This window comes from Temnothorax curvispinosus, unplaced genomic scaffold (assembly GCF_003070985.1).
Source record: "Temnothorax curvispinosus isolate PA1 unplaced genomic scaffold, ASM307098v1 QBEX01001170.1, whole genome shotgun sequence".
NCBI classification, from domain to species: Eukaryota; Metazoa; Arthropoda; class Insecta; order Hymenoptera; family Formicidae; genus Temnothorax; species Temnothorax curvispinosus.
Window position 1 is genome coordinate 122,142 of NW_020210950.1, and position 18,420 is coordinate 140,561.

The 18,420-nt window shown below is 37.3% G+C and overlaps 1 protein-coding gene across 3 annotated transcripts in view; it reads right to left on the bottom strand.

The window, feature by feature from the left end:
• Positions 1–18,420, bottom strand: part of LOC112460530 — a 130,294-nt gene that overhangs the window by 104,565 nt on the left and 7,309 nt on the right. For 2 of the 3 annotated variants that reach the window (XM_025025268.1, XM_025025260.1), the window contains exon 3: positions 7,799–7,879. In XM_025025268.1, coding sequence (XP_024881036.1) covers positions 7,799–7,879 — 81 coding nt within the window. Of the gene's footprint in view, positions 1–7,798; positions 7,880–14,680; positions 14,804–18,420 lie in introns of those variants that run through there. The other variant, XM_025025251.1, reaches the window with a different exon arrangement.

Below are 18,420 nucleotides of genomic sequence, written 5' to 3' on the forward strand. Positions count from 1 at the left end.
TTTGTATCACTATCATCGTGTCCATAGATTCGCAACCGCGATAATTTTGTATTCGCAAAACTATAAAAGTAAGACAATATTAGCAGCAGGGATACAATCTTCGAAGAACTATAAATATGTTCTTCTATTTCTCCTAAAAGTACTATATACCTTTTTGCGATTATTTCTATATAGTATTAGGATTTTTAAATATTTGTCATTAGCGTTTAATTATCATCGATTTTATAAAGACTAATATCAATTACTCTCAATAAGAAAGTAACCTCTAGATCTTTTATTATTAATACTTTGTAAGTTAGCCTCACAATTTCTTCATCTACTAATCCACTTTGCAACGCGCGGGCATAAAAAAATAATAAGAAATTCTGTTATCACGCCGTCGGATCGTTATAAACCAATCGGAGGCGATAAAAAAGATATTGTCTCCTCCAAATACCTAGATGAATATGCATCAAGAAAGCGTGATCTGTCTCCGCGAGTATTGATTTCCTCGGCGTCTTGGAATAATTGAGCGGGAGCGCGTGAGAGCGACGATACGATCGGATGCAGGTGCAAGATGCACGTAGCAGACTAAGGTAATGGTGATGGTGAGAGAGATACAGGCAGAGCGGAGGGTGCCTTCACTGGACGTGGAGGCCTCCGAGGTATTCAGCAGAAAGGAAGGAGAGAGGTAGGCACGTATATAGGGGCCCCCGTATCTGTACGATATACCGACACCCCATTCCTGCCGAATTTATGACCAAAGTATCTGCCAGATAGGCGGGCTAGCCGTACATCTCGACTGCGGCGTCAGAATTTGCGCTACACGGCCTTCTATAGGCCCCACCGGCACCGCCTTACCTACACCTGCATCGCGACATAACAGTATAATATCACGGCGCAGCATACATTTGAAATAACCTCGCGACCAATTCGGCCGAACACTTTAGAACACCACACTATTCTAGCAAATAGTATGAAATCTTTGCTCGAAGATCAATTTCACGACCATTACTGTTTAACCAATAGATATATATCAACATTTCATCAAATTTAAATTATTCTAACAATAAGTTATTTTTATTTAAATTATTATACATATAAACGCGCAGCTGTCTAGACTCGAATGAATAACTTCTACGTAATACATATTTTATATAGATTTTATAGATTGACAATGAAATTCCACGAATTATTTTTAGATTATGATTATCTCTCTACGACTCTTGTCGATGCTCACATGGCTCACAGAGTAGACACAATGCGAAAGCTGATTTATCTCTTCGATTGTTCCCCTCCGCGAAGTGCCACAGACACGAACATGAAACTGAAGGTCGACCTCAGTCGACATCAGTCGGCTGATTTCCTTTGTAAAAGATACAAAGGCCAGATAAAATGTCTGATACACTTCGCTCGCACGCAATACAAACAAAGCCCAGAAGAGTAACAAAAATTATCGCGTATTTGTCTCTCAAGTAGATAAATCCTTCTCGAATTTTTCCTCGTTTTCCTGAAATTTTTTCGAATCTGAAAATCGTTAAATTTGACAGCAAAAAAGAGAAAGATATTCTCTGGAATATTTATTTACTGATGATTTCCATTTTACTCTCCTAAAAAAAGACTCTATCTAAATATCGATGCAATCAATGTCACATCTTCTCGCGAAAATGATATATATTCCTAACAGATATTCCTTTTTTCCAGATGTTTGTTGAACAGACTCAGGATACTGAACACGCAAATCAAGTTCCTAAACGGAAGCCTCAAGTCTCTCAGTCGAGGAAAGATTCACGGCGACCATTATTCACAAACGATTTAGCGCCGGAATAATAAACGCAACGATCTATATGCGCCGAAGAAGCAGACGATGCGCGGGAGCGTGGAAGATGACGCGAAACTCGAGAGCATCTTTCAAGTCTTTTCTATACGCTACTGAATACCCTTGCCATAAAATCTTGAAGAAGTGTCGCGAAGTTCTCTCACCGTCCAACGTGTCGCTGGATTGGGGAACCGTGACATTATTATTGATATTCATTCTACCGCGAATAAACTTGTTGTTCGAAGCGTCTGACAGTCTAGCGCACAACCCGGGCACTCCCTTGGGTATCTCTGGGGAGGCCTGTGGCACTTTTCTCTCGTTTTTAACCATAAACTTTTCTTAAACGAGATCCATTGTTGCGCTAGCGGACAACGACATCGGTGTCGCTTAGAATATTTAAATGACTGTCGTTTGGAGCACCTGCGAATAAATGAAGCGTCGCGTCAGTAAAAAACGGCAAACGTTGAAAAAATTCGTCCAGTAAAACATTTTTTATTTAACCGGAAACTACAACTATTTCGAATACGCGTGATCAATAATCAATATACTCCACCGAATGTACTCGGAGCTCTTCCTTCCGCGACACTGCGTATCATTGATGGACGCCAAAAACATTGCCGATAAATCTGACTCTAGCGAAACACGTGCCGCGAATTAACGATCCGTTAAAGCTCAACGACGAAAAATGATCGACTTCGGTATCCCATCTGACAGCCGCACGCGCAACTCTCGATTTTTTCGTATCTCAATCAAAACGTTCCCGAAAGCCCGGCCATCGAAACGAAGAAACACTCGCACTTTAATTAATAGCGACCAATGGTGAGCACGGTAAATTTTTAATTGATAGAAATTTTTAATCGATAAATCATGGAAAACGTTATTCGTTTTCATTGCCCTTGAACTTCTTCTTGTAATCTTTTCTTGAAACCTTCTCTACATCTGTAACTATATATACCTGATAAAAGTTCTTTTTTTTAATGCTAACATAAATCCGCATCGTTCGTGTTATGGGAATGCAACGGGAAAATATGATTTGCGGCTACTTTCGCAAGAAGAAGCCTTATCTCGATGCAACTTTTATATACTGTCTCGTTTGGTCTGCTCTCGAAGATTTTCGCCCAAGCGGACCTCCGCCGCGCTAACGGAAGCGGAACGAAATGATATTTAAGATTCCCCTGAAGAAATCGATTTCCTGGCTGTTGCGGGCCCAGACGTCTCCTCGAGCGCCTTGCACCTTCATAAATGAATCAACCCGCGCGCCGAGCCGTAAGTCACGAATAAAAAGCATGAGATCGTAAAGCCTGAGGAACGCGCCTCGCGAAATGTCGCACTCGCGAAGATCACGACGTTAAACTCGCCTTTCGGGAGAGAAGATTTATTTTGCGCCGTAACAACGTGCAATCTACGAGGGGTGGAGTCAGAATTTACGTCAGAATGCCGTAAACTTTATAAAAATTATGACTGCCGCTTCGAGATCGATATTCCCTTACGTTTGCATATTCGACTTGACGTTAAAAATAGTTTTCGCTGGAAGATGAAGTCTCGTGAGAATAATTTTCTCGTTGAGACGAGATGAATAATCCTATATAGCTGATTCGTAATTATGCAAAATTTCATGTATCGTGAATGATAATATCACTCGAGAGTGATTCAATGACTCATCGTCTAGCATTTCGTAAAATACAAAACCGCGTAACATTTCAAATGCCATTAATTAAATTTAGTCGGGTTTCGAAAACAACACGCTGGCATTTCATAATGAAATCCAGTTAATCAATCTGCAATTGATTTAAAATTTGATGTCGTATATATATATATAGAAACCATTATACACAATTTATAATCAACATGAGAGAGAGAGAGAGCCATATTTATTATTATCCTCTCCAAATTAATAGTTTAATTTGGTTTATATTATTTTAGTATTCTTTAATAATTGGTATAATTTTATCGCGCATTTGTTTGCGGTACCGCGTTTTTCTTACATCCTGACAAATCTAAAAGAAATTTATATCTACGCGTTACGGACTTGCCGCGAATTTCCATAGCCGCGAGCCGCATTTCTTTGCGGCTTTAGTATTTTTACGGTGTGGATTCTCACAGATACATGTTTTCGATGCCCGCTCGAGCAATTCTTCGCTCTGGCTTTTTCGCAGTTGCTAAATAAGGAACGCGAGCTGCGAAAATAAAAAGAAAAAAACGACACGCCAGGAAAGTGCTGGCGGAAGCAAAGCGGATTTCTCGGTGCTGTAGGTCGGTGTCGGATCGTGCCTTCCTGACGCTGACGTATACGACACCGGCGTGGCATTGCATCTAAGACCTGAACTGTTTCGAAGTAAATGACCCGTCGGGAGCTTAGCTGCGAGCGAATTGCGTCCGTGCGATCTACGGACAAGCTTAAATTTCCCTTCTCTTTCTCTCATTAATGTCTTCGGCAGCACATAATCATTGCTGCACTTTCCAGATTGCGAGCATTCGCGATGGGATAAATTTTACGCAGACAAGGAAACGCCGAGATTAATCTAATGAAATTCCCCGGCCAGAAGAGAGCCGGTTGCATCAACGTTAGCTTAGCGCCAACTTTGGTTAAGTAAATTTTCTTTCTTCGTCTGTATCATGGGCTAGACTATAATCTACGAAGGAAACAGTAGCAGGAGAGACTCGCTAATCCCGGCTTACTCGACCCTAACTGTTGGTAGAGCAAAGGACTTAGCCCGCCTGATAAATCGTAAGCGGTGTAGTGCGAATATGTTCTCGCGAGGATGATGCTCAAAGATGCATCAATGGCGGATGAGAGAGAAAATAACGCGTATGTCAAACAACATTGATACAACCGGATAGATCGCGAGTGGAAAATAGTATATCCTCGTGTGCATTCCACGTGGAAATGCGATCGAGAACGAGACAGTTGTGCCTGCGTGGCGCGCGCGTCACGTTGTAAGGAATGAGGAAAATACGGAGCGACTTCGTTCAACGTTACAACTCGCGAACGTGTCTCGGAAATGCGAAGAGGGACGCCGCACCCGTATTTTCAATTCTCGTCAAGTGCATCGTCCGATGCACTTTGCGGAAAAACGGAGCGCACGTTCGAGGGTTCACGACTTCTATGATTTAAGAGCGATATAGCGATGACCGGTGCCATTTACACCCCGCTGATGGGTAATCCGGTCCAGGAAACCACGGTGCAGCTGCATCGTCTCGCTGTAATGCAATGGATAACGGCTCTGAAGCTGGACATGCTGCCCGCATATTTCGCCAGCAGTCCCATCATAAAACCGTAAGAAGTGTGTGTTCTTGGAAATGTGTATAACCAGGAGTACCATGACAAAGGAATACTGATGCTTTCACGTGAATTCACGTCGCGAACGGATTAATTTAAGCGCAGATTTACTTTTTGTTTAACTTTTGTTTGCAAACCATCAAGCCCGCCAATCGATGTACTATGGCACTATGCGCCGGGAACGCGTAATAGAAATTTAAAAAATGCAGCTACGTAAAAAGCGCAATTATAATGGTGAGTCAACATCCCATGAGTGTTATTGCGAACCGAATTGAGATCAATAAATGTAGCGATTTTTCGACGAAAGATGTAGAATAAATTGATTACGAGATGATTGCATTTGGAATAATATTCTTGACGGCAAACGAGGTCAACGAGCGAGGGCGAGGGAAGCATTATTATCAGACGATTCGGTGCATCACGGAATACCAATCAAGAGACGCACACTGACATTGCACGACGTTTGGAACGACCGAGAGACGCTTGGAATTATTGCATATTAGAAGGGGACACTAACTTCTCTGCTAATTTGCCTTTAACCCATTAATACTTATTGTTGATAAGTTTCGAGTAAAAAAATTTCGAGTTCACTTCAAAAGTTTTCTTTCCATCTATTCGCATTTAATTAAATAAGTGACAATGGGTAAGTTCGATTTATTGCATAATTAATAGCAACTAAATTAGATATTTCTTAAAGTGTAATAAACTTCGCGAAAAGTGTTCCATCTTGCTGGAGACAGTTGAATTTCGTTAATTAAAGAAACGCGTAACCGCGGAAATGAACGTATAGATTCGCGTTTCGGAGGAGCAAGCTAAGCGTGTTTACGATGCTCATAAGAGGATGCGGAAATGAATATTCATGAAAATCGTTCGTCGGAGAAGCAGCAATTGTGGCTCGCTACGAACGCTTCCCTTCTATTTCACTTAACGATCCTGCCTTCCTGCACGGCTTCTCCATCCAGCAGTTTAACTCCTTAAGAATTAACTACGTCAATCAGGAACGTTCGACCGTGAGTTTAAGTAATAAATAATAAAATCGTGCAATGAAAGGCAACAAAAGGAAACGCGTACGTTCGAATGGTGCCCAGCACATAGGTACCTATAATAGGTACGAAATTATCAAACAAGAGAAAATTGGAATAAAAAGTAATTAATTTTTTTTAGCTATACAAAATTCTGTGTCGTTAGTGACATATGTAAGTAAATATTCATTGCACAAATGCAAAAAAAATATATATATATAATATAATCAAAATCAAAAAGATTTAAATATAAACAGACTTCTCACAATACAAATTCTTATTGTCAGATTCATGTTTCAAGGAGATCCGACAAAGAATCAAAACATGAGAAATGCTTCACGTGACAGTCTGCAATTTTCTTTCAGCGACCTTATTTCCTTCAATAACCATTCGAGTTTCCCTTCGTGCCTCTGTCCCATCACGGAAAAGACGTTGCCGTTGTTCTCTGACGAAGCGAAATCTCAACGGATGTCTCGGTTGCAGCTGTCGTACAATATGTATCTACTCCGCGAGAGTACATCGAAAAATAACGAGAGACATGCCAATACTTCTTGTTTCGGCCTAACGTAAAATGGGATCAGCAGGTATTTGAGCAACAGTAATAGTACAAAAATGAACCTAATTACACTTTGCTAATTACGCACTTTGCTAATTACACTTCGTCAGATGAGTAGACAAGGTAGAAACAATATCTACAGATAACTGACAAGTCAATTTACTTGTAACAACAGATTTATAAAAATAAACACAGTAGAGAGATCTCAGGAAAGACATAAAATTCTAAAGACGTCTTCTTATTAAATTATTTACATCAGGTATGAAGAAACATGCAAGTTTTGTAAAGGAAGCAAATAGTCGTAAGTCTAGAGAACTAGTAAAATTTTTCCACGGATGTATCAAGAATACAGGCCGAAGCGATACGACAGGAAACGCAAGAGTCGTACGATGTAGCTGTAGTCAAATTTAATGGCGCTATTTCCCGTACAACGGCGCATCCTTTCCGGTTGCACAGGCGAATGGTTGTAGTTTCATTGTAACGAAAAGGAAGCTGTAGCTTGACCGGTTCACGGGCATTACAAATGTGCGTTTCTACAGTCATAAAGCTGAATCGAGGGGCAAAAAGTGCGAATCACTGTACTTTGGCTTTTACTATCTTGAAGTCAATTCATGATTCGATTCTTATGTAAGCAATTCCGCCGCGATATTTTAAATACGGTGAAACATATTTGACGAACTTCAACGTGTGTTACGTTAGTCATTTCAACTAAATAATATGTATGTACATACATACGTGGTTCATGAAGATTGTAATCATTAGACTATATATACATGTAACCTATATTAACATACAAGTGTGTGCCTAAATAAAAAAACGATTCTTAACATGCACTGCCTTGCTTACTTCTTTACTTAGCTTTTAAGGATAGCTTTTGTTATCACAGATATTTTTATTTTTAAAGCAAATATTTTCTCCTTAAATATGAATAAAAACCATGAAACTAATGGAAGAAATACTACATCGGTTTTTTTACGAGTATATGATTATTACTGACCATTAGGTGAATTTATGCATTTTTAAAGCATAAAATAGGCTAAAAGACTCATCAGTTACTCATCAGTTACGCAGATCTTATAGCAGTGATAGACGTAAATTTTATACAAGATAAAATATATTTTTTAAGAAAGACAAAGTCATACCTGCATTCTTTCGGGCTGGACGATGCGTGAAGCCCATAGTTACAGGAACTTCTTGACCGTCGATAAAGTGATTAGACTCACCTGGAACAAAAATCACAAATAAAATAATTTTTTTTTAGAAACGTGTCTCGCAATTAAATATCGTAATTTCAAAAATATATAAAACATTTTTATATAGTATAACATCGGGACATTACTGAAATAACTATCTTTTTTAATAGAATGAAACAAATTGATTTCTGTATTGTAGAAAAAAACATTTATTTTTATTATTACACAATTTAAAAAAAGTATGTATAAATCTATAAAATTAAATAATATAAAAAAGAGCCAACAATTCAGTTGGTTGGATGACTCAGTGATAACTCCGTGAAAACCTTTCGTTAAAGTTTTGCTACTATTGCTAAATTATACCTCTCGCTGCAAAAAATGTTAGTTATATAGCTAATCCTTTTCTTCCGTGTTGTAATGCGTGTTTTGCATGTTAATATTCATAACCGTTAATTATTTGTTAATAATATAATAATATAATTAAACTGTTTATAATAATATAATAAAATATAATATATTACTGTAATATATTATAATATTATAGTAATTTATATTAAATTATTAAAAATTAATAACTGCAATTGTGTAATTTTCGAAAAATTCTAGGTAAACTCTTTTCATATATAGAAATAGCCACTTATGTCAAGATCTTTTAAACATAATTATCCTGAGCTATGCAAGTAGTTAAAATTTGTAGGCTTTTTACGTTTATTGTTATAAGTTTATAAATATATATATTCCTTTTGCACTAATAAAAATGACGGTTTTTTACAGAGTAGTATTTAATTCATTTTTTTTTTATTTATTCGTTGTAAAATTATAGATATCTATATTTAATCTTAGCAGTTTCCTAATTATGTATAATGATTCTTCTGAAATATCGACTAAACGGCAAATAATTTATTGTTAGATGTAAGACTTTATATATTAAGAAAAGAAGTTAAAGAGATACAGAAACTTTCATCTTTCAAGTCTTAAAAGTCGCCACAAAACAAGAACGAAGGAATAAACAATGACGGTGCAATTGCAGGCTGCATTGACTTGACACCCCGTGATCTGCATCCCTGACCCACTTTTACATTCTCTCTGAGGTTATGCAGGTTATCCTATTGAACGATGACGTCACAGAGGAACGTTATCCGAGTGGTAGGTAATCGACTTCCCTTTTCTCGACTTCTTTGCGATATAACGGAGGAAAAAAAGAAAAAATCGATGATCGATTTTACAGATTTAAAAAGCTGTTTTTAATTTAACTTTCGTATCTTTACTTCTTCGAAAGACTCTATAATTTTTCCCGGCACACGTTGTATGACATAGATATTTTCATAACATAGAAAAGCTTTTATGAAGTAATTATAAAGCCAAAGGCCGAAAGAGATAAAATATGCGAACAATCTGTTACATAATAAACGTAGGTATATATTTTTAAAATATTGTGAAAATCACGTAGAGCAATCTTTGTGCATACAAAGTGCCTATAAAAAATTTTATCCATATGCAATATTAAAAGAGATAATTACAATCACTCATAAAAATAATAAAAAAAAAAATTAATGCCACATTAGATTTATTTCAGCCTTGACCTATATCCAGCATTAATGTAAAACGCAGATCTATATATAGTCTCTATATATAGATCGATAGATTATCTGCACATTCCATGACAAACTAATTAGTTTTCAAAACTATATAATTCTATAACTATACATGTAATAAAAGGCTAAATGACTTCATTACTTATCATCATTACTTATTTATTATTGCTAAACTTGTGAGGCTTTTTTGTATTGTTCGTATAATCTCTGTATCGTTTTTCTTTAATCAAAATTTGTTGTCAATTTCTCCATTCAAGCAATCCATCAACTATTCAAAATCCTAGCAAATATTCGTCAAGTGACATAAATTGTGTCATGAAAGATCAAACATAGAAAAAGGGTTCGAGAAACTTTCCACTAGTTTATTTTTATGGTTTTACAAGTCTAGCTAAACTATCTCTACTAAAATACCTAGACAACACAAGATTCTTCACACAACCATTGAAAGACACGAGAAATAAAAAGTCGAACTGAGAAATGCTTTAAAAAATCTCTAAAATTGTATACGCAATCTTTTGATTCCATTTGCAAAATAGATTATATTGAAAACAAAAGGAATACGTGACTGCATATATCTGATTGAAAACTTCGTTTGTATGTCCTATTCTGTATGCCAATAAAAAGTGGAACAAATAAAAAGCGTCATATTTGAATCAGAGGTGATATTCAAAAATAACAAAAAACTATGTTGTTTGGTCGAAAAAAAAGAAAGAAATTCAATAAATAAAAAAATATGCGTACAATATCGATCATTATTTTCGAGATATAATTCTATATTATGTATAATCAGGCTTGTACTCTGACCAAGAACTTACAAAAACTTTTATAAGAAAGTTTAGTCATTTACATCTTATTAAGAAAGAGGATGATAAATGTGAAAAGTAGAAGAACAAAATGTTGAACAATAAAAAAAAAGATTAATTAAGATATAAGTAATAAAAAAAACTTCATACTTGATTGAGTTAGAAAAAGATATAATAAAAAACCGTAAAAAACACACATTTCTTATATAAAATAAGTTCTAAAAATTTATTGCAGCTATTATTAACCACAAGAGATATTTATGTGCAAAACATTCAATCTCAAAGTAAGAGGGATCAAACTGAACGCTCTTTACAAGCTGATTACGACCGCGTAAGCTGCGCAATCCATGATGATGAGATGCCATCAAAAGCGTCCTGCTACCATCAAATAAATCGTTCTAAATCGTTATTATTTCAGCCGTTATTTTACGAACAACTTCTTTTAGAACTGTTCCAGAAAATATGATATTATTTCAACAGAAAATATTGTCCAAAAATTGATCAACAATTTGATTAGTTGATTATAAAGTCCACATTTTCTTCTTGTTATTTTAAAAGACAAAAAATAACAAACAAATATCTAATTAATCTAATATATTCCACAAAAATACATTCAATAATATGTATGCAAATTTTTGTTTTACCTGTTATTTTATTTCAATAAAAAAATAATAACATTGAAACTCATAATATTTGAATATTCGATCGAATCATTTTTTAACTAAATATTTTCGATACGCGATTTACGCGTAATTCTCCCGCATTATAAAATTAAAAAGAAAATAAGTTTATGTTAAATTTGCTCATGACTACTATTTTCAGTTTCGGTGTGACAATCATTATAATGCATATGATTACTGCAAACATGTAAAATGTGAAAGATTACATTTCATTTTTTCGACGAGAAGTTCGAGCCTATAAAGAATAAGCGCGCGGAGTGCAGGTCGCAAAGTTTAAAGGCACCGTTTGCCGTGCGCGGAAATATATTTATGTCTGGTACCAGAGAGATAAGAGAGAACGTAAAACGCGATAAAAGGAGAGACGGAGAACAGGGACAGGAAAGGGTGGGACCATAGCGAAAGAAAGGCAAAGAGGAGAGAAAAAAGGAGCCGGTTTGATGCAGCCGGCCGCGAAAAAGCGTCCATCGTTCGCCGGAGCGAGATCCGCTTTGAGGGAAAAGGAAAATAAAGCAAAATCGTAGCGTGTACCAACGGCCATCGTTCTTCTACCATTTTCCGGTTTTACCCGTGCCGTTCTTCCAGCGCCCGCAAGTGGCCAGCTGGCCGCCTGCGTTGCTTCATTATCCGAGCGAAGAGAAGAGCACCCCGCACGGAATAGTAGTGAGCTAATTAAATTTTTCTTATTTACACCCGTAACCGTAACGTCCTTCAGATTCAACACTTTGGATCAAACAGTCGCCCGAAGGAAACTTTTTGCCTCGCGTATCTCTAATACTTTTAGCGACGTTAGAGGTGTTGAAAATTACTTTAATCTACTTTTTAATCTAATTTTCCTGCTGTGGATATTGTTGGATCGCATTATTATCTTACGCTAAACAGAATCAAACGATCAAAGATCTACCATCTCAAAGTTACAAAAAAAAGAACAAGAAATTTTTATCGTGATAAATAAAACGAAAGGGAGAGTGAGAACGCTCGATTGGATCTCGAACTACTAACCGCGAAACTATGAGAAAAACGACTACGAGAGTATCTGGGAGAAAATAGACGACCAAGATTTATCGCGCTACAGCGAACTTTTTCCCCCTTTTTCTCAATCGGGTAAATCGATCGGTAACGCCCGTCCGCTATTGGGGAGCATAATGCGATTTTACGACAGCGGGAATAAAAGACCTTGAAAACGTCGTGAAGCAAGATCCGGAGAAATCTTTCTAGTGGCGGTCGAAATCATTACAAAATCTTTACGTTCCCCCACGATCCCCTATTGATCAATCCGGAAGGAATTTTCGCGAGGCGAGTGTGCATCAATGAACCTTGCTGCTCGGAAAAGATGTAATTTTGAAAAAGTAAAGAACTGTAAGCGGCGCTTTCGATCTAATTTCGATGATTTTCCGTAAGCGTCTTTCGAAACTTTTTACGGTTACATCATTGACGTAAAATCGGAATTTTTCTCAGATCGTCGACGTGCTTACCCGTCACACAGTAATCACATCTCTCTCTCTTTCCTACTTCTCTCTCCTATCTCATTCGAGATAAGAGGAAAGACAGAAGATAGGTAGCTGAAAGACAGAAAGACTGAGAAGCCAGCAGCTCGCCACTCGGGTTTATTTCTGGATGTCCCGAGGACGACGTCACGAGCCGACCAGAATAGCGTGCATCTACGTCATGCCTGGGTAACCCCCACGGCGAATTTCGGAGACAGATGACAAGGTAGCCGAGACGAGACGGACAGCACACGAAGGCGTCAGCTGTTCGGCCTGTCTTTCGTGGACTTGCAAGCGCATGAAACGTTGAGCGTCGTCTGACCCGGCACATACTTACTGATGCCAAACTTGTAGCGAAATTCTATCGCCTAAAATCACGTGGCTAACGAACCTCTCATTCTCCCACGATAATTTGCGCTAAACAAAAATTGATAATAATGCCGCTCAGTTATGCAAATTCGAAGACATATATCTAGGATAATATACGGGACGTGGATAAACACGATTCGCCGCTCTTAATTAACGTTCTACCATATTTCGCCAGTCCATATTCAAACCGCAAATCGACTTGATGCCGGGATATGAAGATTATCCCTCGACAGTAGAGCTCATTCGTATTCCGTTAACCAGACGTACCGGGTGGCGGTTCGTCGTCTCGTTACGTTACGAACGTAAGACGAAGGAAACGGAAGAGAAGCGCGCAAAACGAGGATGGGAAATGGGAAGGCAATGAAGATGAGTAAGGGGATAAGAGAGAGAACGGTAGAGGTGGCATGTCTAGGGTACTTTTCTAGGTGCGCGAGCGCAGCGTTATTCAATTAACGAAGGTTACGTCGCTCGTAGCTTCCACCTTCATTACCTAAACTTCATCTGCTTCTGGTTTTCCTGATTTCCATTCCGAAGATGGTAAGTCTTTTGAAATATCCGAGCAACTTGTATAAAACTTGAAAAATTATGTAATTTGTTGCAAGTAATTAATACAAGTAATTAATGCAAATTAATGCAAGTTTTAATACCGAGCAATGAACGATTTAAAAAATCTTCTAACGTGACATATGTAATTCATAATTTCTTAAACTAGAAAAATGTCTGCATTGCCGAATTTATTCTCATTAATGTAAAATATATCGCAGATAAAAAGTATTTTATCAATGAGATTCTTTTATCGCTGTAAAATTGCTTTGAAAAATTGTATTACAATATAGAAGAAATTAAATAAAATGTTAATAATGTCCAATCGTTTTTATGGAAACTTGAACACAAAACTATTAAAACTTTAAAACTAAGAAACGCGAAATAAATTTAGAAACGAGAATTCCGCTTAGTTCTAAAACTGTTGAATCTATTGTACGGAAAATTCTCGACCTTCGACGAAAACGTGCACTAGGCTAACTGGTCTGAAGTACTGCCAAATGTTAATTTACGTAACACTGACTTAGATTCGTTCCGACCAACGAGTAAAATAACAGAAAATTAAACTCGAAGGTAACTGCGAAATATTAACAAGTTTCAGACAATAGTTACACACATAATTTCCTTTCATTTCTGAGTAAAAGAGCCGCTAATAAAAGGCAAATTTCCAACATGCAATACCATATCGAAGGTACGAAACAATAAACGCATTCCTACGGTCAGCTGTTCTCCAATTAATCCGCTAATTCGACATTCGGAATGGCACGTCCCGTATCGTAACGAATTCCACCAAGCCTAACGTGACCTTGCATCTAAATCACGCAGATTGTATTCAGGCATAGAAATCGAGACAGAAGTCGCGTAACGATGTCCGCATGCTAGCACTGCAGCCGAATTCTGCGTATTGTGGAATCTCGTAAATCTCCGTTGCGAAACGGTCAATGAGTTCCACACAAGACACATGACTATTTCATTATCACCACAGAAGAGGCGTTTCGACTTCGCTGATCAAGCACGTACGATTTTACAATTATTTGCTTGGTCACGATTGATTATCAATCAGACCGTCGTCGGCACACATTAAATAGTATTGCGTAATAATAAGTCAATCCATTGAAAATGATAAATTCAGAAATATTAAATTAAATGTATACAAAAAATTTTTTTGCATCATCGAATCGGCTGTGTGATTTTTCCCTTTATTTTATTTCGTTTATTTCGTATAATATCATTTATTTGCAATTATAATGTGGAATTTTTTTATGTCTCTATTTGTGTTATATGATCGAGAAGGAAGCGCAAATCGATTGAAGAACCAAATGCAAAACAATAGAACATACAACTTAGAATAATTTACCCTTCAAATTCCTCGATGTCTCTTGGCCTAGATTTTCCGACATTATTTTTCGTTGCATCATATACATGATGGCCCACACGACAGATATCACCGGCGCCCACATATCGCAAATATCACACACTGACTTATATATAATACGCGTTTTTATATTTCGTATAATAGCGAATCAGTTCATAGTTTATTATCAAAAAATTTTACGCCTAAAATCAAGATATAAGAGTGCTGTTTTAACTACCTAAACTTTTAAACTGTTAAAAAATTTACATATGTGCGAAAAAGTTATTCTATAAAGCTCAAGCTCGACAGAAATGATCGAGGTCATCGACCGTGACGAATAAACAGTTGTCTTGACAGATCACTCTGAAAAGAATATCAGCACAAGATACCATTATATGTGTATGTAAAGTTATATACACGTGTGTATAAAAGCGTCATCGTCAATGAGCGTCACGTTGTTAGCTAATAAATAGCACCTTCTTCAATAAATTCAAGAAAAATTCACCAACTACTCTGTGATTGAGACGGAGTCGATTAAAAGATTCTCCTCTTTAAAAAAACCAGCAAAAATATTTAATATTATGTTGTCACAACAATCACTAAATTTGCACAATCAATCGCGTCGCAATTTCCATGATTTTCCGCGCAGCTGTGGCAAGTCATCATTTTTCGCCGCCATTTTTAATTCAAAATTCACGCAATATTGCCGCGGCATATATACATGTATGGAGTGTATATATACATTTTCAAAATTAACAATAATCCTGGCGATCCGCCCAGCCGACTCGTATTTATTTGTCGTGCTTATAACACGTGGCGTTTGACGACACGTGACACGCGGAGATTACGTGAATGCGAATCCTGCCGATTCTACGCATCGCGGATGTTGACAAAGATGAGTCGCTCCTCTCTTCGCGCTCGTCGAAGCGAATCTCTCCAGACAGATCAAAGGGTTTTCGCGACTGAGGATGAGGTATTCGTGAAACGAAAAAAATCGCTTCGACGGTCCCGCTAGCGACAAGCGTGGGCACGCTTCGAGATTCGACTGCTGCATCTTATCCTAAATTTAGCCTTGCCGGCTGCGTCCTACATTAGAAGGATCTGCTTGTGTGTGTGTATAGACTTGTATGTATATGTGCTTGTATGTGAGTATGTGACTTTAATGACGTCCCGCGATGTCGGGCCGATGTGTGCGATGGGTGAAACGGAAATCGACGTCTGCACTAGGATTGTATAACTTTACTAGCACGTGTAGATGAGAAAGTTTTCATGTACTCCTATCAATATTAGAATTGCAAACGCATCTATTCTATTAGAAAAGTTAAATTAAAGTACATCTCTTTATTAATAACAATATTTCTGAAATATCAGATATATATTACTTAAATACGTTAATAATCCGAACTTTATTAAAACGTTGCTCCATTTAATCATAATATATTTACAAGAAGATTACTGAAAAAATAATATTTCTCTTACAAGAATACGTAATAAACTAGACGATTTAAGGAAAAAAAATGTATAGTAACATTAAGTCCGTAATGTAATTTGCGTAAATAATTTTATACACTATATATACATGCGAATCTTAATATGTACATACATATCTTATATGTATATATGTGTATATTCTGAATCTTTAAATGCTTTTTATATTGGCAGATAAGATTATAAATGAAATTCTATTTTGAATTCTAACGCGAATAGATTGTCGACAGCTTACGAAAGTGAAACGTCGCGGCGGCGTCGCGTCGGTTTTGTGTGAGATTTAGTATAGCAACATTGTGATATGTGTAACGAATGTAACAAATGAGTGGTGCGATCGATACGCGAATGTACACCACGTGGCGTACGTAGCACCGCTCAGTGGACTACGGTCCCGAGACGTGGACTATCGATACTAATTGGCAGCCACGACTAGTGTTCTGTGCCAAATGTATCGAAACCATTATAACCCGGTAGCGGTAGTGGAAGCCAATAACGGAGCGATATGCGACTGACCGAATGAACAACGCGACGTGGTAGGAAGGTCCACTGTAACAAGTGTAATAGAACCGAACTGGTATTCCTATTGATCAAATTAATAATACACGAATGATGTGTGACGTAAACAAGCATAATTCATGAGGCGAAACAAAATAATTTGCCGCACGTTTAGAATGTCCACGTGCTTTAATTATAAGCGCGTATTGTGGTACGTACGAGCAAATAATGAGGCTAATAGCAATATGTACCGATATCGAAGCAAAATGGAGAATTATCCTTCCGTTGCGTGCTATGCCGTTGCTAATCGTTCGCCACGAAAACCGTACGAGTTCGCTCGCGCGCACGTACAGGCGTGCATTATTCCCCCCACGTGCATAATTAGATTCGCCATCGGGACATATCACGAGTAATGCTTGCGACACGAATAATTCTATTGATTTTGCCGTACCCTTCGCCTTGATATTAATCGATACGAATCCCCTCCGCAAATGCACCATCCATTAATGATCGAATTCTCGCACAACGCTCCATCCATAATATACGTTCGCCATTCAGAATTTGCCTCAAGGAAATGATCAGAATGCGTTTCCAACAGCGATCTCGATAAGCCTCGAATGCATTACGACTTACGACCAGCTTAAAATAAAAAACACTTATTCTTGGCGCGTTTTGTATAAGAGACAATATAAAGCTATTATTTTCCTAAATATGTTCCATATGAGGTTCCATATATGTTAAAAAATATATATATAACTTATCCAAAAAATGCAAATCGAATAAGAGAAGATTCCAGGCTTATTTGTGACTCCGCCTAATAACCACTCAACGATCGTTCTCACATTCTACTGCTGCTGTTAATCCACTTCCGGGATGCACCAGAATACGCAAGAGCATCGACCCACTTGCTCGCAAAACCTCAGAGAGCCCCGCATTTTCGATCACCCGACCTCTTTCTTCAGTCATTTTGCAGTTCGATCAAGAGGAGTTTTGCCAAGCTCCATCCGATAATGTCGGGACACGAAAAACCCTTCCGCCCAACACTCGGTGGACTACGACGGTGCCTTTCAACTTCGCATCTAGTTTGTCGACCTTTTCACATGCGTCGACTTTGTAAGCACTTTTCTTTCAGGGTAGTCTACTGCTTTATCAAATTCCGCACGACAGTATATATAATTCGGCATCGCGTCACAAGTCATTACTATTCGATATAACTTTTGTTCACAGAATAAAATGCCAATCTGATCGATAAATCAAAATTCTCTCTATTCGTTAAACATTTTTCTTAAAGTGTTCGTTAAAAGTTTTCCTTCAGCCTCACTACAAAACAGCAGATCTCGTTTATAGCGTACAACTGCGTGTTTTACAGCTCATTATAACTATTATAATAATAGATATATAGATAATAGAGAAACACCCCATTGCAATCCTATACATATCCATGCTTTCGATATCGCGCTATACTTTTCGATTTTCTCATATATCTATTCTTCAAGTCAATAAGGTAAATGACCAATGCAAATGCCTGGACACGTACCTATATCTGAACATTTTTATCATTTTAGTCCTTAAATAAATTATAACGCGAATTAAAATCAAAGAATCAAAGATATTTTTCTTGTATTATATTTTTATCTCTGATTTTCGCGTTATACTTATTTAAAAACTGAAATGATAAAGGTATCCAGATATAGGTCTTAAATGTCCCAGCATTGGTATATTTACCTTATATCATACTAAATTATCGAGTTAATTGTTAT